Below are 18,380 nucleotides of genomic sequence, written 5' to 3'. Positions count from 1 at the left end.
AGATGAAAGCATTGTGGAAAGGATAACATAGTGTGTGCAGTTGGAAAATGTCTTTCTAAATTCTGTCCTCTTTGTTCATAAGGGCGAAGTTACCAATTGGAAAACGCTAAATATAGGACGATATTCATAATCTATTTTTATTTTAAAACTGTCTTAAATATATTTTGAGATGTTAATACAGTCTTCGTGTTGACTTATAACATTTTACGACTGTAAGATTTAAGACAGTCTTAAATGCAAAAAACTATGAATACCACTCCATGTTTCGCGATTCACAGTTGGTAGCTCTTAAATCTTATTAACAGTCCATAGACAGAGGGCAGAGATTTAGAAAGAAACACTGTCCAATTGCTCACATTATCCTTCCATCATGACTTAAAGTCATAAAATTGAATTATAAATTTGTATGTTAATAAAATTACAAGTTTTGATCTTTTGGGATGTCTTTAATTACACAATCATAAAACAATACTTGAAGACTATGAAAATTCTCTTACTATGAAAACCTCATTTTGTATCAGACCATTGGCTGTACATAATATGTACAACTTTTTATTGTAGCAAATATACTAGCCATTGTTTACATCATGTTGAATTTGATCCAATTGTACTTCTTCCTTTTTCTCTGTATGATCATCACAATTTTCGTTTATTACAGACTCTATTGAAATATCAGCATTATCATTATTATCATTGATTGTAGCCTCAATATTATGTTCTGGATTAGGATCTCGATTTTCTTCACCCTCTTCTAGTAAACGTGGAGCTTCTACAGTATGTAAAGATGAAGATGCTTCAAAGTTTTGTGAATGCTTGCTTAATCCTATCTGAATCTCTATTAGATTTAATTCTTCAACCAATGCTTTTTCTCTTTTTTCAATTTCCTCTGAAACAATACAAAAAATATAATTTGCATAAATATACACATACATGAATTTACACTAATAAGACTGTTCTTTGTTATTGTATTGCATTAAACTTTCTGACTTTTACCAAACTTCAAAGATTTATTTCATTTTAGATACAATGTATAAATTAATTTAGCTATAAAAAACAGACCTAATATTTATGAGATTACTAACCATGAAGTTCTTTCGTGGATTGCGCTAATAACATGTCTGTTTGTGGGTGTTTACGTTTTGGTATATAATAAATAGAAGGTTGTGCGTGTGTTTTAATAAATAAAGCAAGAGGTAACTGTGCATTGCGCCAATCTTGAAATTGTCGACTACGTGCAAGTTTTGCTTCCAATGTTCGCACTTCAGCCAATTGCCGTTTTCGTGACAAAAACAATTGTTGTCTTTCTCTTCGCAATTCTTCTTTTTCTCGTCTTCTAGCTTCTTCTACTCTAGCTTCCACTTCTGCTTTTTTATCTTCCTGCAAATTAAATATTATATTTCAAAAACATTAGAAGGTTTGCGAGTTATCGCCGTGTTTTCATCTATTGCTAACGCCAACATTTCATGAATCTTGCCAGGGAAAATACGGTGATAACTCAAATCTTCTGATATCTTTGAGATAATACCTGTGAAAGCCTAAAAAGCATTATACTTCATGATAAGCTATTGATTAAATTAAAATATATCCTACCTTCGCTTTGAGTTTAGTTTCCTCTTGTCTAAATTTTTGTAAAGTACCTAAAAGTGCACCAAACATTCGTTTATTTCTTTGTCGACTACGCTCATCTGTTCTTTCTCGTCTGATAACTTCTTGACGTGAAGGAATTTCTCGAGGAGTAGCTATTACTCTGGATGATACAGCAGGCTTAATAACATCAAAATACATATTAGTTTGGTAATTATACAGTTTAGCATAATCATCTAAAAAATCAATAAAATTAGATTTATTCAACGCATTTTTGCATGAAATGAAAGAATCTGGCAGAAATAAGCGTCGCTCTGTCCCGCGAACTGAGATATTAAAGTTAAAGTTAAAAGTTATGATTATTGAGGTTAAGAAATCTGTCGCAGTCGTGAAACACTACGATGCAAGTATGTGTTGTGGTAAAAAAATTGCTATTTTAAAACAAGTTCTCTGCTCTAAAACACAAATTCACGATTTTAAAAACAAATTCACTACTTTATAAACAAATTCATTGATTTAAAAAAACAAATTTATTACTTTAAAAACACAAATTATTTTCTTACATTATTTTTGTATTTTGAAAACAGTAAATTTGTTTTTTAAAGTAGATAATTTGTTTTAAAATAGTGAATTTGTTCTATTCTATTATTTTTTCAGCATTTTTCCAGCATTTTTCCAACATTTCCGAGAAAGTCGCTCCATAGAGAATCTTCACAAAAAATTTCGAATCGACAAGCACGCAATTTTATCCTTAACAATATAAGTAAATGATTATATTTATATACTGGAAAAATGAATACTTATCGAACAATTATTTATTAATAATGAATTTTTATAATGTATAGAAATTAAATTTCGATAATCGTGTATTTGACATATATGTGCAGACGAATAGTAATGTATCCCAATAATTCTGATTGATTTGATCTCCACTCTATTACTTTTTCAAGATTTCGTTTTCCGAAATTCTGATTGTCATGGGACAGCACTCTGAAGAGATATTTTAAATACATAAAAATGGGGGAAATTATCGAGAATACTACAACCTATGTGCTTTGTAATCTATTCGTTTGGTTTCAACATTTTATATTGAAATTAAAATAAGGACTATATAATTAATAAATGTTAATACTGGAGACATTCATACGTACTTTAAGAATTCGTTTTTTTTATTCCAAAGCTGTATTTGTATTTGTTTCTTCTATTATTACCGATACAAGATCTATATTCTTGTCTTCATAAATATAGCTACTTCTTGAAAAATCTTTATTACATGTATTAATGCCACATCTTCATATTAATATGAATTATTCCTTCAATGTCTTTTTAGGAATATGTACAAGATCGAGTTATTTGTAAGTTGCGTTCATGGACTACAAAGAAGTGTTTGACACAATAAACGTTCAGATACTGGAAGTACTAGCAAAATAGATCACCACTGACTTTAGAATAGACCGATACAATAGAGATTCTCTAAATTTGACTTCTATGATCTTTGCTTTCTTCACACGTACTTTTACAAACACTAATGTCATGTCCCTTCCCTGCCATGATAGGCTGGATATGTGTTGCGCATCTGCACCTAATTGTACTAGATTCTCACAGTGTAATGTAATTCCATAGGCAGATTATATATAACTATTTGTGTAATGTATTTTTTTGTAATACATGATATGTGATACGTATGTACATATGACTTGTTCTTTTAAAGTTATGTACATTGTAGTGCTTTTGCATGCTTTTGACAGATTAGCATACGCAACTGCGTTCGCGAAAGTGATGATTCATAGACTCGTGCTGTAGAGAAGATACCTCTATAATTTTGGCATTCCACTCTTATGGGCCAAATTTAAAGAGACTCTACTGTACACTGCAATAATCAAATATATGTACGAGAATGCTACAGCAAGTGTCAGCTCCATAAAGACATTGATAAATTCCATATAGAGAGGGGAGAGCGACACTATCGCCCCAAAGATTTACAACCCTGTTGTAATATACAGGGGTTGTGTATACAGGGTGTTTCAGAAATAAGGTAGGAGCCGCATGGCATAGAATGGTCAAGAGGAATAAAAAAAGTCTGATACCATTTTGAGATATTCGCTGTAGTTTTCGAATTAAAAAAGGAAAGCCAATGTGATGAAGCCGCGTCGTACGAATTTGTAACACGGCCCATCACTCGACAGAGGTCCATTCTACGACCCCAATGCAGCTCCTACCTTATTTCTGAGACACTCTGTATATGAAAATTCATAAACTCTCGGCATAAATATAAATGATAAAATGCTCAATTATTTAAGATTTGCAGACGACATAGTTCTAATCTCTGAGTATATTGATGCCAAAACAATGCTGGAGAGAATGAATAAAATCTTGTAAGAAATAAGCGACAAGACGAGAAAAATATTAGGGCGCCGAGATTCGATCCGAGATTTGATCTCCTCCGTAATAGTAGACTTCCATCCTGCCACTGAGCCACACAGCCCTGAGAGCTTCTCTGTTGTCCTCTAAATTTCTTATAATCTTTCAAAAAGTAGGTCTAAAAATCAACATTGAAAGACTAAACTAATGACAAACTTTATTTTCAGTAAAGATATGTAGTATTATCTTTTGACGTATATGGATGAAACCTGCGAGTTAACATCTTTTATAAAAGAAAAAACGTCAGTGTCTAAGTCAACGTCGTGTGAGAAATGCCGATCAAACAATAGCCGCGGGATCGGCGACATCTGAGAGGCAACGATACGAATTCCAGTCCGCTTGCAGCACGGTTAATAGCATGAAGAGGGTATAGGCGAACACGCATGCGCAAGTGCATATGGACATGAACTTATGACTCGTAGTGTATGTGTCTTCTTACTCTCTTCATTGCTGAGACTGCTACGAGATAGCATCATGATATTATAATCGGTCTTTGCCAATATAAGCGATTTTTGCCAATATCTTTGATTTTCGCAGGAGGACAGCCAGTGAGTCAGTTTAGAGAAACGATCCAAAGGGATTACATTGTACGAGTATCAATGAGTATACGTATTTTGTGCATTAAAAAGCATTGTAAATCGAAGAAGACGAGTATTTTCTCACTTTAATCTCGATCCCTGCACCATCAAAGAACCAATCATCCTAACATTCCTACAGATATAAACATTGACGGAAGTTACATAGAGCAAATGACATCTTACAAATATTTACGCCATAAAATATCAAAGACGACCAAACATGTGAACTCTCCCGGAATAGATTTGACGTGGACTGTCTTTGAAAACCTAAGACGTATATTAAAATCACAACTCCCAATGTGACATTCTTGAATAGGTAGGAGTCAACAACACGCATACGCGTGCGCGTACACACACATATACACAATGATGTTCCGACCAGACAAATTCCACACAGTTCATATTGGGAAGAAATAAAATAATTTGAGCTGACAGCAGTTAAATTCTTAAATTCGGAAATAATTCAGCGAAAAATTATCGTATTAAGCTCGATAAAAAAAAAAACGATTTAAAGATATAATTTCTATACTTTCATATACGTGTTGCCCCATTAAACTGTGACATCTAATTCATACTATCGCAAATTTAAACTTTTGATTATCACTTTTGTATTTTCTCATTTTATCATTCATTGTGAAAATAATGGCCTAGTACAATTCTCATTTAAAGATTCTTAAAATAGATATTTCAAACTTCATTTTGCATTTTTATGTTCATTATATAATGAACATTTACCATGTTATGATCATTTGAAAGAAAAAAATTTTCTCAAATTTTTTTAGTATTTTCTGTTTTTTTTTTGGGAGTGTAGAAAGATTTACACAAATTAGGCTTTTAAATCTAAATATTTCAAAAATTATAAGAGGCCGCCTAGTTATTAAGGCAAAGTTACTTAGAATCATGACAACCTTGACAACATATGTCAAAGTCATCGGCGCGATGTGCCTTAATGTAAATAATTATTAAAATATTTAAAACAAAATATTGATCGATACCAAGCGTATTTGATAAACGTCATTACAAAAACGCGTTTTTCAGATTTTTTTAAAGGAAAACGGATTTCATTTAAAGTAAACTTAATGACACCATAGCCCAATAAACTATATAGCGGCAGGCTTAACTATCATTTAAAATTCTGATAATTAAAATTTCGAAAACAAGATTATTAATATAAATAATAAATATAATGTCAATGTAGTTTAATAATGTACAAATAAAAGTCTTTATATGTTCTACAGTTTTTAAATAGTTTTTTATGTCTAATGAATAAATTTCTTTTTTACAATTGTTGTTTTAAAACTCTCATACACGAATTATTTCAAAAATTATATGAAAATATATTTGACTTAATATATGTTTACTACTAACTTGATTATTTATTTCAGAAAAAAACTATTAAAAAAAGAAAAAAATCGAGATTGAACTTGGAATTTCCAATGTTCTGATCTTGCACCCTACGAGCTCGACCATACCAATCTCTTGCAATTCGAGTTTATTAATATTTTCATAAATTGTGACGACATAATTTATACTATTCTGAATTAATTCTTTATGGTCACTTAAAGTTTAGGAGGTCCAAAAAAAGTGTGAAGCTTTATATTACTAAATTTTTTTTAAAAGAGAACTTAAATTGCCATTTATCCGAAATTTAAGATATCATTTTTGTACCTTCAATCGTATGTTGTTCCTTGGACGTCAATCTTTGCGATTTTTTAAAATATATTATAATTAAAAATTTTAAAAAGCCACTGTATTTTCATATTCTATAATATTTAATGTTATTCTGTAATGTTTAAAGTAATCTTTAGTATTTTTTGTGATTTTAAAGAACAAAAATTATAAATACGGTAATCAATTAAAATGTTGAGGTCATTTTGCCCCTTTGACCAACATAAAATTCTTAAGAGGTGTGATCACGAAGGATTAAGGCTTCAGCACAAATCATAATCGAGTCATAAAACGTTAGTCGTAGTCATGAATCAACGCACAATGTTTTGGTCAATCTATAACTACGATTACATTCCAATTCCAATTCAATTACGGTCATCTTTGTGCTTAGGCATTTAGACTTAATGGAAGAAGTATACTATTGCTACAATTTATTAAAATTTATACGTTATCTAGAATGCTTATCGCCCCTCATTATATATCAAGCGATTGAGATTGCAGAGAAAGCATTTTCGATCGCTTGAAATAATACAACTAGAATGAGAAGGATGGACGTTTTCTTGCTCTCGTTCACTCTCAGCGCGCTGAAGGCAGGCATACGGACATGGGCTCGTGCTTGCGTATGTGGCTACGGTTACGGCAGGCCGTCAATTGGTGACGCTAATCACATGCCTAATTCCAACTGTTGATTCTGTGCCACTGTCAACGCGGAGTTTTTAACTGAGTACTCAGCCTGAAGCCATCTGTATTATCGATTAAATCATACAATTTTTGTAACAATTTTTTTTTCCTCTCTTACTGATTCAAAAAATCTTTTTCAAGGATTAAAGTATACGCGTCCGTGCTGAGAACGACAAAATATTTCGAAATTGAGATCTTTTTTATCATTTCTTAGCAGTGATGCGAATTTCAATCCGCTTGCTGCACAGTTAATAACATAAAGAAGATATAAGAAAGTACATTCTCTACGATGAATTCATATCCATGTATACTTGCACATGCGTTGTGTGTCCGCCTATGTCTTCTTCATGCTATTAACCGTATTGCAAACGGGCTGAAATTCGCATCACTGTTTCTTAATTCAATATGACGCTCCAGAATTGTCACGTCGTAACAATATTTGCTTCCTATAAAAACTGTGGAATCTATACTTACGAAATAGTAGTCCACAGATTAGTAGTTTGCATGAAGTTCTTAAAATTGGATTTGAACGTTTAATTAAAACATAATTGTTGTAATACACGAAAATTTATATATATGCGTGAATGAGATATTGATGTACTGTCAATGACACATAAATCGTCTGTGTGTAAGTGCCGCTTTCAATATGACTAACCGTTTAGGATTCCCTTAAAAGCATTCATATACATCGTGGCAAATGAGCATGAATTGTTTTCAGAAGTTTATACAATCTGGATTTTTGCAAGGGTTGTTACCATAAAGTAAAATTACTTGTACTTATAATCATTATTCATTAAAAATCACAAAAATCTAAAGGCCTATGTAAAAATTTAAATTAATTGAAAAAGAAAGAAATATTAGACGAGTCCAAAATAGCACGTGATTTTGATATTAAAAAACATTAAGAATAAACAAAATATTTATTATTTTTAAGATATACGAGATATAACAATAAAGTTTCAAAATTAATTTTGTTTCAAAATCACATTGTTGATTTTTTTTCATCGCTGTGTAATCTGAACCTTCTACCTGCACGAATTTCAATTATTTCAGTTATTATAAAGATATGTTTTAATCCCATATTAAGAGAAAAATAGAACATAATTTAGAGAAAAGTTGTGACATTTCGTGAAAAGTAATGAATCATCAACAGATATTTATAAAAAGTCGACTAGGATTTTTCTAAAAAATGTTATCATTCATTACTCTAAATTGCATTTCATTTTTCTTATATCACGAAACACAATATTGTGACAAGTCCAGACAACAATGTATTTAGCTTGTTGCTTGCAAATAAATGTATTGTTAGAATTGTTGCAACTAAGTCTGTATTTGTTGACAATCGATACCTTCGTGATATGATAATTTTAGGCAGTAACTTTGCCAATAACTTTAAAATCTTCATCAAAATTCATGTTATTGCTATTATGTTGCTATAATAATCTAGGACACAATATAAATTGCCGACAATATGAGATAACTGTTGTTATTTAGTTGTTTGATACTACTATTTTGCTATAAAACCGTTGGCATGTACACACACACGCACGCACGCACGCACGCACGCACACACGCAGTATTACCTATATTCAGCGTATTGCTATAATATTGGTATATTTGAAATCACTGAAGACAAATATACAGTTAGTTACTAGCATCATAAGCACTCACACTTATCTAGAAACTTGAATAATGATTGTACATTTGATAATTTACTTTTTTCATATAGGAGATTCAAATTACACAGCGGTGGGAATTACGGGAAGTAACAACTTATAATGTTGTCACCTTAGTGAAAGCAAAATTATTTTTAAAACTTTATTATCACTTCTCATGCGTAAATAAATTACCTTGGTAATATTATCGTCTTCATCAGCACTATCATCTGCAGTAGATGGAACACGTGCACTTAATCGACTAAAAACTGTTTTTGGTTCTGCATTAGAACTTTGCCAACGTCGTTTGCCTCCTGCTAATTCATTATTCATGAACTCTGTTATAGCTCTTCGACGATCTTCTTGCAATAGTCGTTTTTGAGGAATTCTAGAAAAGAATAAATCAAACTAAAGGTTTATTTTATTTTCTGTGTGTGTTCCTCACTGATTGCATTAATTCAAGAAATATCGTTTCACGTTTATTACACTAAATCGTTTAAACCAGAAACATGATGAAAAGCACGGATAATAGGAGCAGGAAATAACAAATTTCAATCTATTAAAAATCATATACAGGGTGCGTTACCAAAATCCAGACAAATCGAATTCTTTAAATAAAATGTTTTTAATGAAAAATTAAATATTACAAAAAATCCTTTTACGTGCCACTTGGGGGATCTCTGTAGAACACAATTATTATATATATCCCCCACTTAACTTGAATGATGTCTATTCTCGATCTGAAATGTTAACTTGAATGACCTCTATTCTCGGTCTGAAATGTTTGCACACATGCTGTAATGTAGCGCTGTCCATGCCGACGAATGCTGCCTCAATAGCGGTCTTTAATGACGTCACATTGGGATGCCGAGATTTGTCTGTGACACTTTCAACTACGCTCCATACGTAATAGTCCAAGGAATTTAAATCTGGACTGTTGGGAGGTTAGAATTCCTTAGACTAAAACATACGACGTTGTCTGAAAGCCAATTTTGAAAATGACTCGTATGACCCGGTACATCATCCTGCTGAAAAACATATGACCTTCCGGACGCCATATCTAGGACTTTATTACATCCATCAGAACGCGCAACGATTGCCCTGGATCATCTGAAATTAGCGCTTTCAAGGGGGGAGGGGGGAAGGGGTTCTCGCGGTACGTTCTTTCAAGTGACTCTTTCTCGCTGGCATATTGGAACCTTTGTTGGACTGTCTAAAGCCATATATTTTGCCATAACGTCATAAACAGTTGATCTCGGATATTCAAAGAACCAAATTATTTCCGCTGAGCGCCCAGCGTGAAGGCCTTCGATGATTGGCTTTTCGATTATACTCCGCACTTGGTTTCAACATTGCGATTATTTTTTGAGAATATGACTGTTTATTAGAAACATCAGGCTTTCTCGGACGCCAACAACAACCTCTGGCGGAGGCACAATAGCGGAAAATTTAAATTGAAATTTGTCCGGAATTTGATGCACTCTGTACTAGAATGGACGCTTTATGATAGATTGAAATCTCTTTTCCTAATGCTTGTATTTTTCATTGTGTTTCATTATGTTTCCTTTACTGTCCTCAAAATGATATTAGCGATATCACCGACGAGATACTATTAGGCTGCGTCTGAGAATATACGCCGAATAATCTCCAAGATCAATTTATCCTTATTTAACATTCGATGAACAATAAGGAATGATATTTGGAGCAAATTAGATAAAAGATGTTTTTTTTAAGAATAAAATATTGTTTTTTTGTCTCTCAAAGATGTTTTTAATGCTTCATATATCCTTGTGAAACAGTATTATAAAAAAACATGTTTAAACATGTTAAAAATGTCGATTAAGCATATTTTAAACAATTTAAAACTAATTTTTATCAACTTAGAGGCATTCGGTGCGTATTCCTCGAATTTTAAAGACGGCCAGCCGTGGGCAAAGTTCATGACTATCAAATAGAGTTCCGGGGTTTGGAGATAATTGAAAAACAATGACATTGTCGATAATTGATATAAATTTGCGATTATTGACATAAGTATTTGAATAATACATTATTAAATTCACGATTTTTTATTAAGTGCTCCATAAATAAGTACATATACTTATTTATATAATACTACAATATCTTATACATTGCTACAAAATTATAATTTTTTTCTCTACAGTTACCATCTCTATTAATAATCAAATTTGAACAATAATATTAAAATTACAGTTTTTAAATAAAAATCGTGTGTTATTCGATTTTAAACATATATACATATCTACAAAACTAATAAATCATAAAATTAATACTATATTATTACTTTTCTTACTTTTAGTCATGTTATTATGTTTCTTACTTTTAGGGCCAGTTGTTCCATTCTTTTGGTAAATTTTATCTGTTGGGTAAGTAGTAAGATTACCCAATCACATGCATGAATTATCTCATAAGTAAAATTTATCAAAAGGTGGAACAACCGGTTCCTAGTTTAGTTTCATTTAAATTTTAACAGTCACGCAAACTTCAGTAAGACCAGCAGTCTTTAACAGAATATCTTGTCGGTGGCAATACTAAGTTTATTCTTTTTAGCAAAGTTCTTGCACGAGTCATTTTTCTTATTTTTCTCTCCACATTGGAGAGAAAGAGAAAAGAAACTGTACAAAAAGTTCAGCTAAAAAGAACAGGTCTAGTGTAAGCGTTAAAGCTGGAAACACAATAAAAAGCACAGGCAATAGGAATAGGGAATAAGAGATTTCAACCTATCAGAAAGCATCCATTCTATGATTATTCATAATTTCTGATAAGTTGAGCATTATGTTTCCAGCTTAATAGTCCGGGAACTAATGAAGATTTTCCCTATAATTTGATACCAGCTGAAAATTTGTGTGCTGTTTGTCTAAGTCTAGATAGTGGAGAAGAGAAAAGTTAATGCCTGGCTGTCCGGATCAGCCGCGATACGGAAACACATTCCGTAGAGTCGTTAAAAATCCTGATGCATAAACGTCATTTGATATCGCCTGAAACTTCTTTGGATAATAGTGTGAATTAATTAAAAAGTAGTAACAATACCTGACTGCGCAAAATGATTGCGTAAATTGCTCGGCTACGGATCAAATATGTCAAAAAATAAGATGCCCTTACGTCATTTAATACCGGCTAAGTTTTTTTGAAGAATAAGTTTATAAGAAAGAGATTTTTAATCACCCATCAACGTTTTATAACTAATTATTTCAGTTATTAAAAATTTAAAAATTATGTGCCAATAATTTTATGTGAAAATGACAATCTAACAGTCTACTCTTGTATTTCTGAACTCGATTTTGCAGATACTGTAGATATTGAACTCGATTTTGCAGACTGGTAACAAATTACATAGGCTGCGTTCCATCTAACAACACTCGCAAACATAGACATAACAAGAATAGATCGAGCATGTCCTTTATTTTGATATGAAGATCAGGCAAAAAAGGACAAAGGATAAATATTAAATAGAGAACAAGTTATTCACATCTTACTTCTCCTTTCCATTCTTTTCTAGTCAGAAAGAGAATGCTACACGGTATCCATTGTCCATCCTTTCCTACCTAGTCTTTCAAACCTCAATCTATTCTTATTATGTCTATGCTCGCAACATTCACAAGCATCGTTTGTCATTAACATTTAATAAATGACAAGAATGAATAAAATGATTCCATGAGCGTTGTGAGCGTCAAGTGGAATGCAGCCATAGAAAGTCAGTTCTCAGACTATAATGTATACAAGTTCAGCCATATAAAACAGACTTTGTACAAATAATGCAAAATCTATAAATAATCTAAAAATAGATAAATATGATACTAAGCCTACATATAAAAATATTTCATATCATTGTCTTCATTATTAAGAATAATGGAATTGCATTAATACTTTCTGTTTTTATCAAACGAATCTAATATTTCTGTATAAACAATAGATTTGTTTTTTATTGCTGAATTTTCTGAACTAATGTAATAAATGTATATTGAAGTGTTCTTTATTGCAAAATTTGTGTCCTAAAATGTTCTTTATTGCAATATAGGAAAATTCGGTGCAAAAGTTCACTGGCTGCACTAGATTTAGAGTTAGTGCAAGCAGTGCAAGACACCTAGAAATGGCTGTTCAGCGAAATACAACTATTACATATATACATTATTAATAATATTATCTAAATGTAATAATATATATCATCTATATTTTTTACCATTATTATCTTTGATTAAAATTGTGAAAATAGTGGAATTGCAATTACATTTTATTCATTAAATGAATCTAATAATTCATGTCCATCATGGATGACTGTACTATACATTTTATATTGCCTATTTATACTATGCCCTTGCTCAGTTTTAGTTCAGTTCAGTGCAATTCTAGTGCTGCAATAAAAAACAAATGTATAATAATATGGAACGCCATTCTATCTTGTACTAGAATATTTTTTATTTCTTGCCTACACTTATATATACTTACACTCGTCAGTTTTGAGGTCTATTTTCTGTGGCTAAACCAGTGTACACTTTTGGAATTCAAAGTGAAATAGATGTATGTTTGATATTTGTCGAAAGCGAAAAAGAGAGTTTTAGTGCATTTTAGTGCAGGAATAGAAAAATAGAACATTTATTTACTAATTCAGTTTAGTGCAAAGATCTGTTTTCTGTGATTGAACTAATTAGGTACAGTATCCTTCATAAGTTTGGGAATATTCTACGTTTTACAGGAAAGTCATTACATGACAGCGATCGATACATGTTTCAATGTAGATTTACTCAGTTCAACTTACTCTTTTTCTAGTTCTAAAGATTAGAAAAAGTTGAAAAGTAAGTTGAACCGAGATTAAAGTTAACATACATTGGTGGAAATGGGCATAAGTGCACGAACCGATAAGCACTAAAAATTGCACAAAAAAAAATTTATTGTTGCTACTGGATATGATTATACTGTGGCGGATCGATATATAATTTAAATACTTCGTAAGACGTCTAAATGACGATAAGCATTTATCTAGAACACCTATAAGCTTGTACATGCCGAGAATATGTTGGACAATCATTTCACAGCATCGAAGCGCTCAAGATTTGAATTTCGTGCTTTGGTCTATTGTTTATGTGTATATTGTCATTGTGTTTGGCAATGTTCATTGTATATATACAAGTCATTTAATTGTAGTTTAACGGTTTCTATAAAAGTAGTAAACTATTTAAGTCGCAAGTTGATTTTGTCTCCATAAAAATTGAAAAATGGCCTCAAAGAATCAGATTTCATATGAATTTTAATTAAAATTTCATATTTTAATAGCATGTTATTAAATTTTTAATTGAAAAAAGACAAAATAAAAGTACATACATACATATGTTATATTATAGATAATGTATAAATATATGTACTTTTATTTCATTTTTTTTCAATTAAATAATTATTTACAAACGTGTAAAATGTAGTGTTCCCAAACTTATTATGCAGGATACTTGATACAGGATATTTGATACTTGTTGAAAGTAAGAGAATTTTAGTGCAATCTAATGCAGGAAACAGACACTAATGCAATCAGTCCTTACATAGGGATATAAAAACAAATCTTAAATTACATGAAAGAAAACTATGTGTGCCTTCCAACAAGTGACACAATGCGACACAATGATCATGTCATTTTTATTTAACATTGACAAAAAACAAGGATGTAATGATCTATTGTGTCATACTGTGGATCACTTATTAAAAGAAATCACTGATAAAAAATGTATGAATATATTATTTAACACACTTATATATGATAGAAATGATATAAATGTGATGATACAACATACAAATGTAAAACAAAAATGTAATACAAATAGTACAAAAATAACAATTAGATAAAAGTGTAAAAAAGTTCATGATAGTAAAAGTTACATACTGCAATACATAAATTGTTAAAATATTTCAAGAATTTTATTATAAAATGTTTTTAAAAGTATTTAATAATTTAATATGAATAAAACCTAGAAAATAAATATTAAAGATTTTTTAAAATTAAATATAACCTAGACTGCAATGGACCACTTTCGCCATCAGGAAGATCACGGCCCAAAATTTTACGAATGCTACGATCGAGACCACGAAGTCCATCGCGGGCAACTTCTAACTGTGCTTCTAATCTGTCGGCTCCCCATAACTCTTGACAATCTAACTTCCTCATTAGAAACTTTTACACTTAATAACACAGAAAACCAATTTTTTCAACAAAGAATAATGTTGACAAGTTGATTAGAGATCGGAAAAATTTCTGATTTTCTAAATTGTGAATTGGGCATAGATTTATTAAGAGTAGATGAACATTATTGACCTGTGTCATGCCTCCGGCACACTAGCGCTATAGTATAATCATAGCAGCGACAGTGAACTTTTTTGTGATCTGCGCATGTATCGATTTGTACACTTGCCCATTTCCACAAATGTAGATTAATTTTAATCTCGATTCAATTTACTCTTCATCTTTTTCTAATCTTTAGAACGAGAAAAAGACGAAGAGTAAGTTGAACTGAAGTTAATCTACATTGGTGGAAACGGGCATTAGGAATATGGCGGAAGTATTAATAAGACACTATAAATGTAAATATTCGCATATCCGCTATTGTTACTTTTTTCCCCATTCCTTGCTTTTTTCTCCATTCCGCCGCTGAGCTGAGAAGGTTATGGTTACATAACCTATAACATCGTTACGATGTTATAGGTTATAGTTTCTAAGCTGTTGGCAACCTTGTAGCTTCGTATTTATGTGTTTTCGCACTTCAAATTTTATCATAAGATTAAGAGACGAAAAGAAGGATATAAAAAAACTGAAATATTATATATTAACGAAGGCAAAAAAATTTATAAAATGTCTTGTTGCGTTGCGGCAAACTGTATCAATAGATCAGAAAAAGGTATTCGAGTGACAAAAAATTATGTAGAGAGTGTGAATAAGAGTTTGATATATTTTTAATATTTTTGGTATAAATTTGTGATACGTCATCTTATATTTTGAATATTTTCGTTCAAAGATCGAATCGACATTTTTTTTCGATTTCATTTCGACAATTGTAATATCGCTCTAATCATAAAAGCTTTCTCAAAATTTTTCAGAATTTATAAATAATTTTATAACTTTTTAGAAAATTATGGAAGTTTTTCATATGAATCGGAACATTTTTTACAACTGTTGATAAAGTCTACATCTTTTCTTCTAATTCTTTATATCTTATTTTATTATTCTACTCCTGCTGAATAACATTATTTTTATTTGTATTTTGTAATTTATTTAATATAATCTTATTACGTCACTTTTATTAAGAAATTTCAGGGAATAATGTCTCTTACCATAAATGAAATCAAGAAAAAATATCATCGACTCTATCAAAGTCTAGCTAGATTAATTTTAGTTCGAATCGATATCGAAATGATCTCGATTTTTAAATTAATGAAATTTAAATGTTGGTTTATCATACAAGTTTCCAGTATCATTTAGAAGTATAAAAATACTATTTTTATTTTATTTAGTCACTGCTGCAATAATATTACTGATACGCAATAGTCAATGCTGAGCCAGTAGTGTTACTACTGTAGTAAGTAGTAATCAAAATTGGAGTAATCAAAAATCCATCGAAATCAATAGAAATTTCAAAAATTTTCGATTTTTATTTTCGACATCGAAACGACGTCTTTTCAAGAAACTATTTCTAACTGGGGACTTGTGACATCGCTATACTTTTTCGCAGATGAGAAATTTCAATTCTTTTCTTCAAATTGACATACATATTTGGCACCTTATCTAGAAATAACCTGAACGCCAGACATTCTTCAGGTCCTATACTAATATTACGATAGATATTCAACTGATTTTGAGAGCAAATCATAATTTGTAATGACCATAACTCGTCACAGTTCAGTGAAATGAGGACAAAGCAAGGAGTGAGAAAAGGAATAAAAATGGTGGACGAATCCCTATGTTTCTAGTGCTCTAGTCGCACGCGACGAACATCGCGCTGGTGTGTCGAAGCCATTAAGATACATTTTCACATGCTGTTAAAATAAGTCATTGGAGAGACAGATTTGTCGCTCGTTATCCAGCGGCTGAAATTTTGTAATTTGAAGTTTCAACAATACAGTTTTAACTAGTATAAGCGCCAACCGCTCAGATGCTATTAACAGTGCTGACATACTGTGGCTGGGTTCGGGAGACGCTATTAGCGCTACTTGTGTCATTCTATTTTCATCCATTAAATGTGAAACAAGGATAGTATGACACAAGTAGCGTTAATAACGCGCTCCTTGAATGGTCTTGTATCAAGCATGTAGATCACCGTTGATTGCGATACCTAATTTATTCTTTTTTTTTTGCTGATCCAGATACAGAGGATTCATTATAATCAGAATAATCCAATAATTGTTTAATTTAGCGTATTAATATCGCAAATGACATAAAAAATACAAACAAAATATCGAATCTGTTGCTCAAATGTCAAGTTTAACTTCTTGCTCTTTTTCATATGTAAAATTGTCACTCTAATAATTTTGCGATAAAAGTCGTCACCTGATCTTTTTTGTCGCTGAAAACGGCAATTTGAGCAGCTTGTGAAAATGCATCTTTACACGGCATGCTTTACATCGAAGTTATAATATCGATTATGATAAAAATTAAATAATCGGACTCTACATTAAAAAACAAAAATATAATGTACGGCCAATGAGAGCTTTTCACAGCATGGAATTGTTGCGCAATTTATATAATAGTTATAAACTCTTCACATAATATATTAGAAACAACGACTTTTCAATACAGACTTAATCCGTATGTTTCGGTTTACTTCAAACCATCTTCAGCAAATTCGTAAAATATAATATATGTATCGGCAGAATCGTTGGACATAATTGAAGTTATGCTCTATATGAAACCGAGGATGAGTATCTCTCTACTGTCTAGGGAGTAGTCCATTTTCTGCCTCTCCGCTGTTTAGCCAAGTGACTAACTACAGAATAAAATAGGTATAATAATACCTATCATTGTGAATTCAATGTTTGCTTATGTTACTCACCCTAATTCCCCACAGATCACAACTCGATCGCTCAAAACGCGCAAGTCAAATTATAAAAAAATACGATTAACGAGACGCACGCACGCACGCACGTACATTTGTAATTAGATTATAAATTTATAAAGTGAACAATACACAATATATAATCGTCAAACATGTGTTATCGAGATAGAAGTCAGAGGAGCAATGCCTATTAAAAATATAATTTAAGCGCCACGTCTGTAGAAATATACAAAACATACGTTATACCACTATAATAAAACAAACTTTAAGGTAAATACATAACGTCATTGTTTGAATTTCTTTAAAATGCTGACATAAGAATGATGCAAAAACTCTGTGTGATTGTAAATTCAAACCATTTCATTACAATCGAATATGCAGCATGAATATCCGAAATGAGCCTTCTACATATTCAATTGTCTTTCTCTATCTACGATTTTTACATTCTCCCATTCAAATTCATGGCTGTGTTCCAATCTATGTTGTGTAATCATAGTTTAACAAGAAGTTTTTTGTCATTTCTGTTCTTTAATTCTAAATCGAAATATATATTAAGTAGTCGTAGTATTGAAAGTTGTTGTTTCTAATATATTATGTGAAGAGTTTATGACTATTATATAAATTGCACAACAATTCCCGCTGTGAAAAGCTCTCATTATCCGTACATTATATTTTTACCGATGATATTGGGAGTACAAATTAGTTCGGTCCGTTTTTTTGTGCATTTATTTCAAAACAAAATGAAT

General features: G+C 31.3%; 1 protein-coding gene across 2 annotated transcripts; it reads right to left on the bottom strand.

The window, feature by feature from the left end:
* Window positions 1-438: 438 nt before the first annotated feature.
* On the bottom strand, window positions 439-14,905 carry LOC108692318 (pinin). Of its 2 annotated transcripts, none has more exons than XM_018200517.1 (5): window positions 14,602-14,905; window positions 8,783-8,975; window positions 1,591-1,764; window positions 1,083-1,377; window positions 439-886 (listed from the first exon to the last, which is right to left on the bottom strand). In XM_018200517.1, exons 1-5 carry the CDS (start codon window positions 14,754-14,756, stop codon window positions 570-572), a joined length of 1,134 nt encoding a protein of 377 aa, XP_018056006.1. In that variant the 5' UTR covers window positions 14,757-14,905; the 3' UTR covers window positions 439-569. The 2 variants fall into 2 exon arrangements, with proteins under 2 accessions (XP_018056006.1, XP_018056007.1); XM_018200518.1 differs by lacking the exon at window positions 14,602-14,905 and adding an exon at window positions 12,834-12,844.
* Window positions 14,906-18,380: the final 3,475 nt, after the last annotated feature.

The sequence above is a fragment of the Atta colombica genome, unplaced genomic scaffold, assembly GCF_001594045.1.
Source record: "Atta colombica isolate Treedump-2 unplaced genomic scaffold, Acol1.0 scaffold69, whole genome shotgun sequence".
Lineage (NCBI taxonomy): Eukaryota > Metazoa > Arthropoda > Insecta > Hymenoptera > Formicidae > Atta > Atta colombica.
This window is presented reverse-complemented; position numbering and strand designations above follow the sequence as displayed.

Bases quoted from the DNA above. Each gene is read 5' to 3' on its own strand.
- LOC108692318 (XM_018200517.1), bottom strand. From the start codon at position 14,756: ATGAGGAAGTTAGATTGTCAAGAGTTATGGGGAGCCGACAGATTAGAA. The intron at 8,976-14,601 runs GTTATATTTAAT...ATTCTTTTCTAG, and splicing joins AGTGGTCCATTGCAGTCTAG to AATTCCTCAAAAACGACTAT. The intron at 1,765-8,782 runs GTAATTTATTTA...GATGTTATTAAG, and splicing joins AAGACGATAATATTACCAAG to CCTGCTGTATCATCCAGAGT.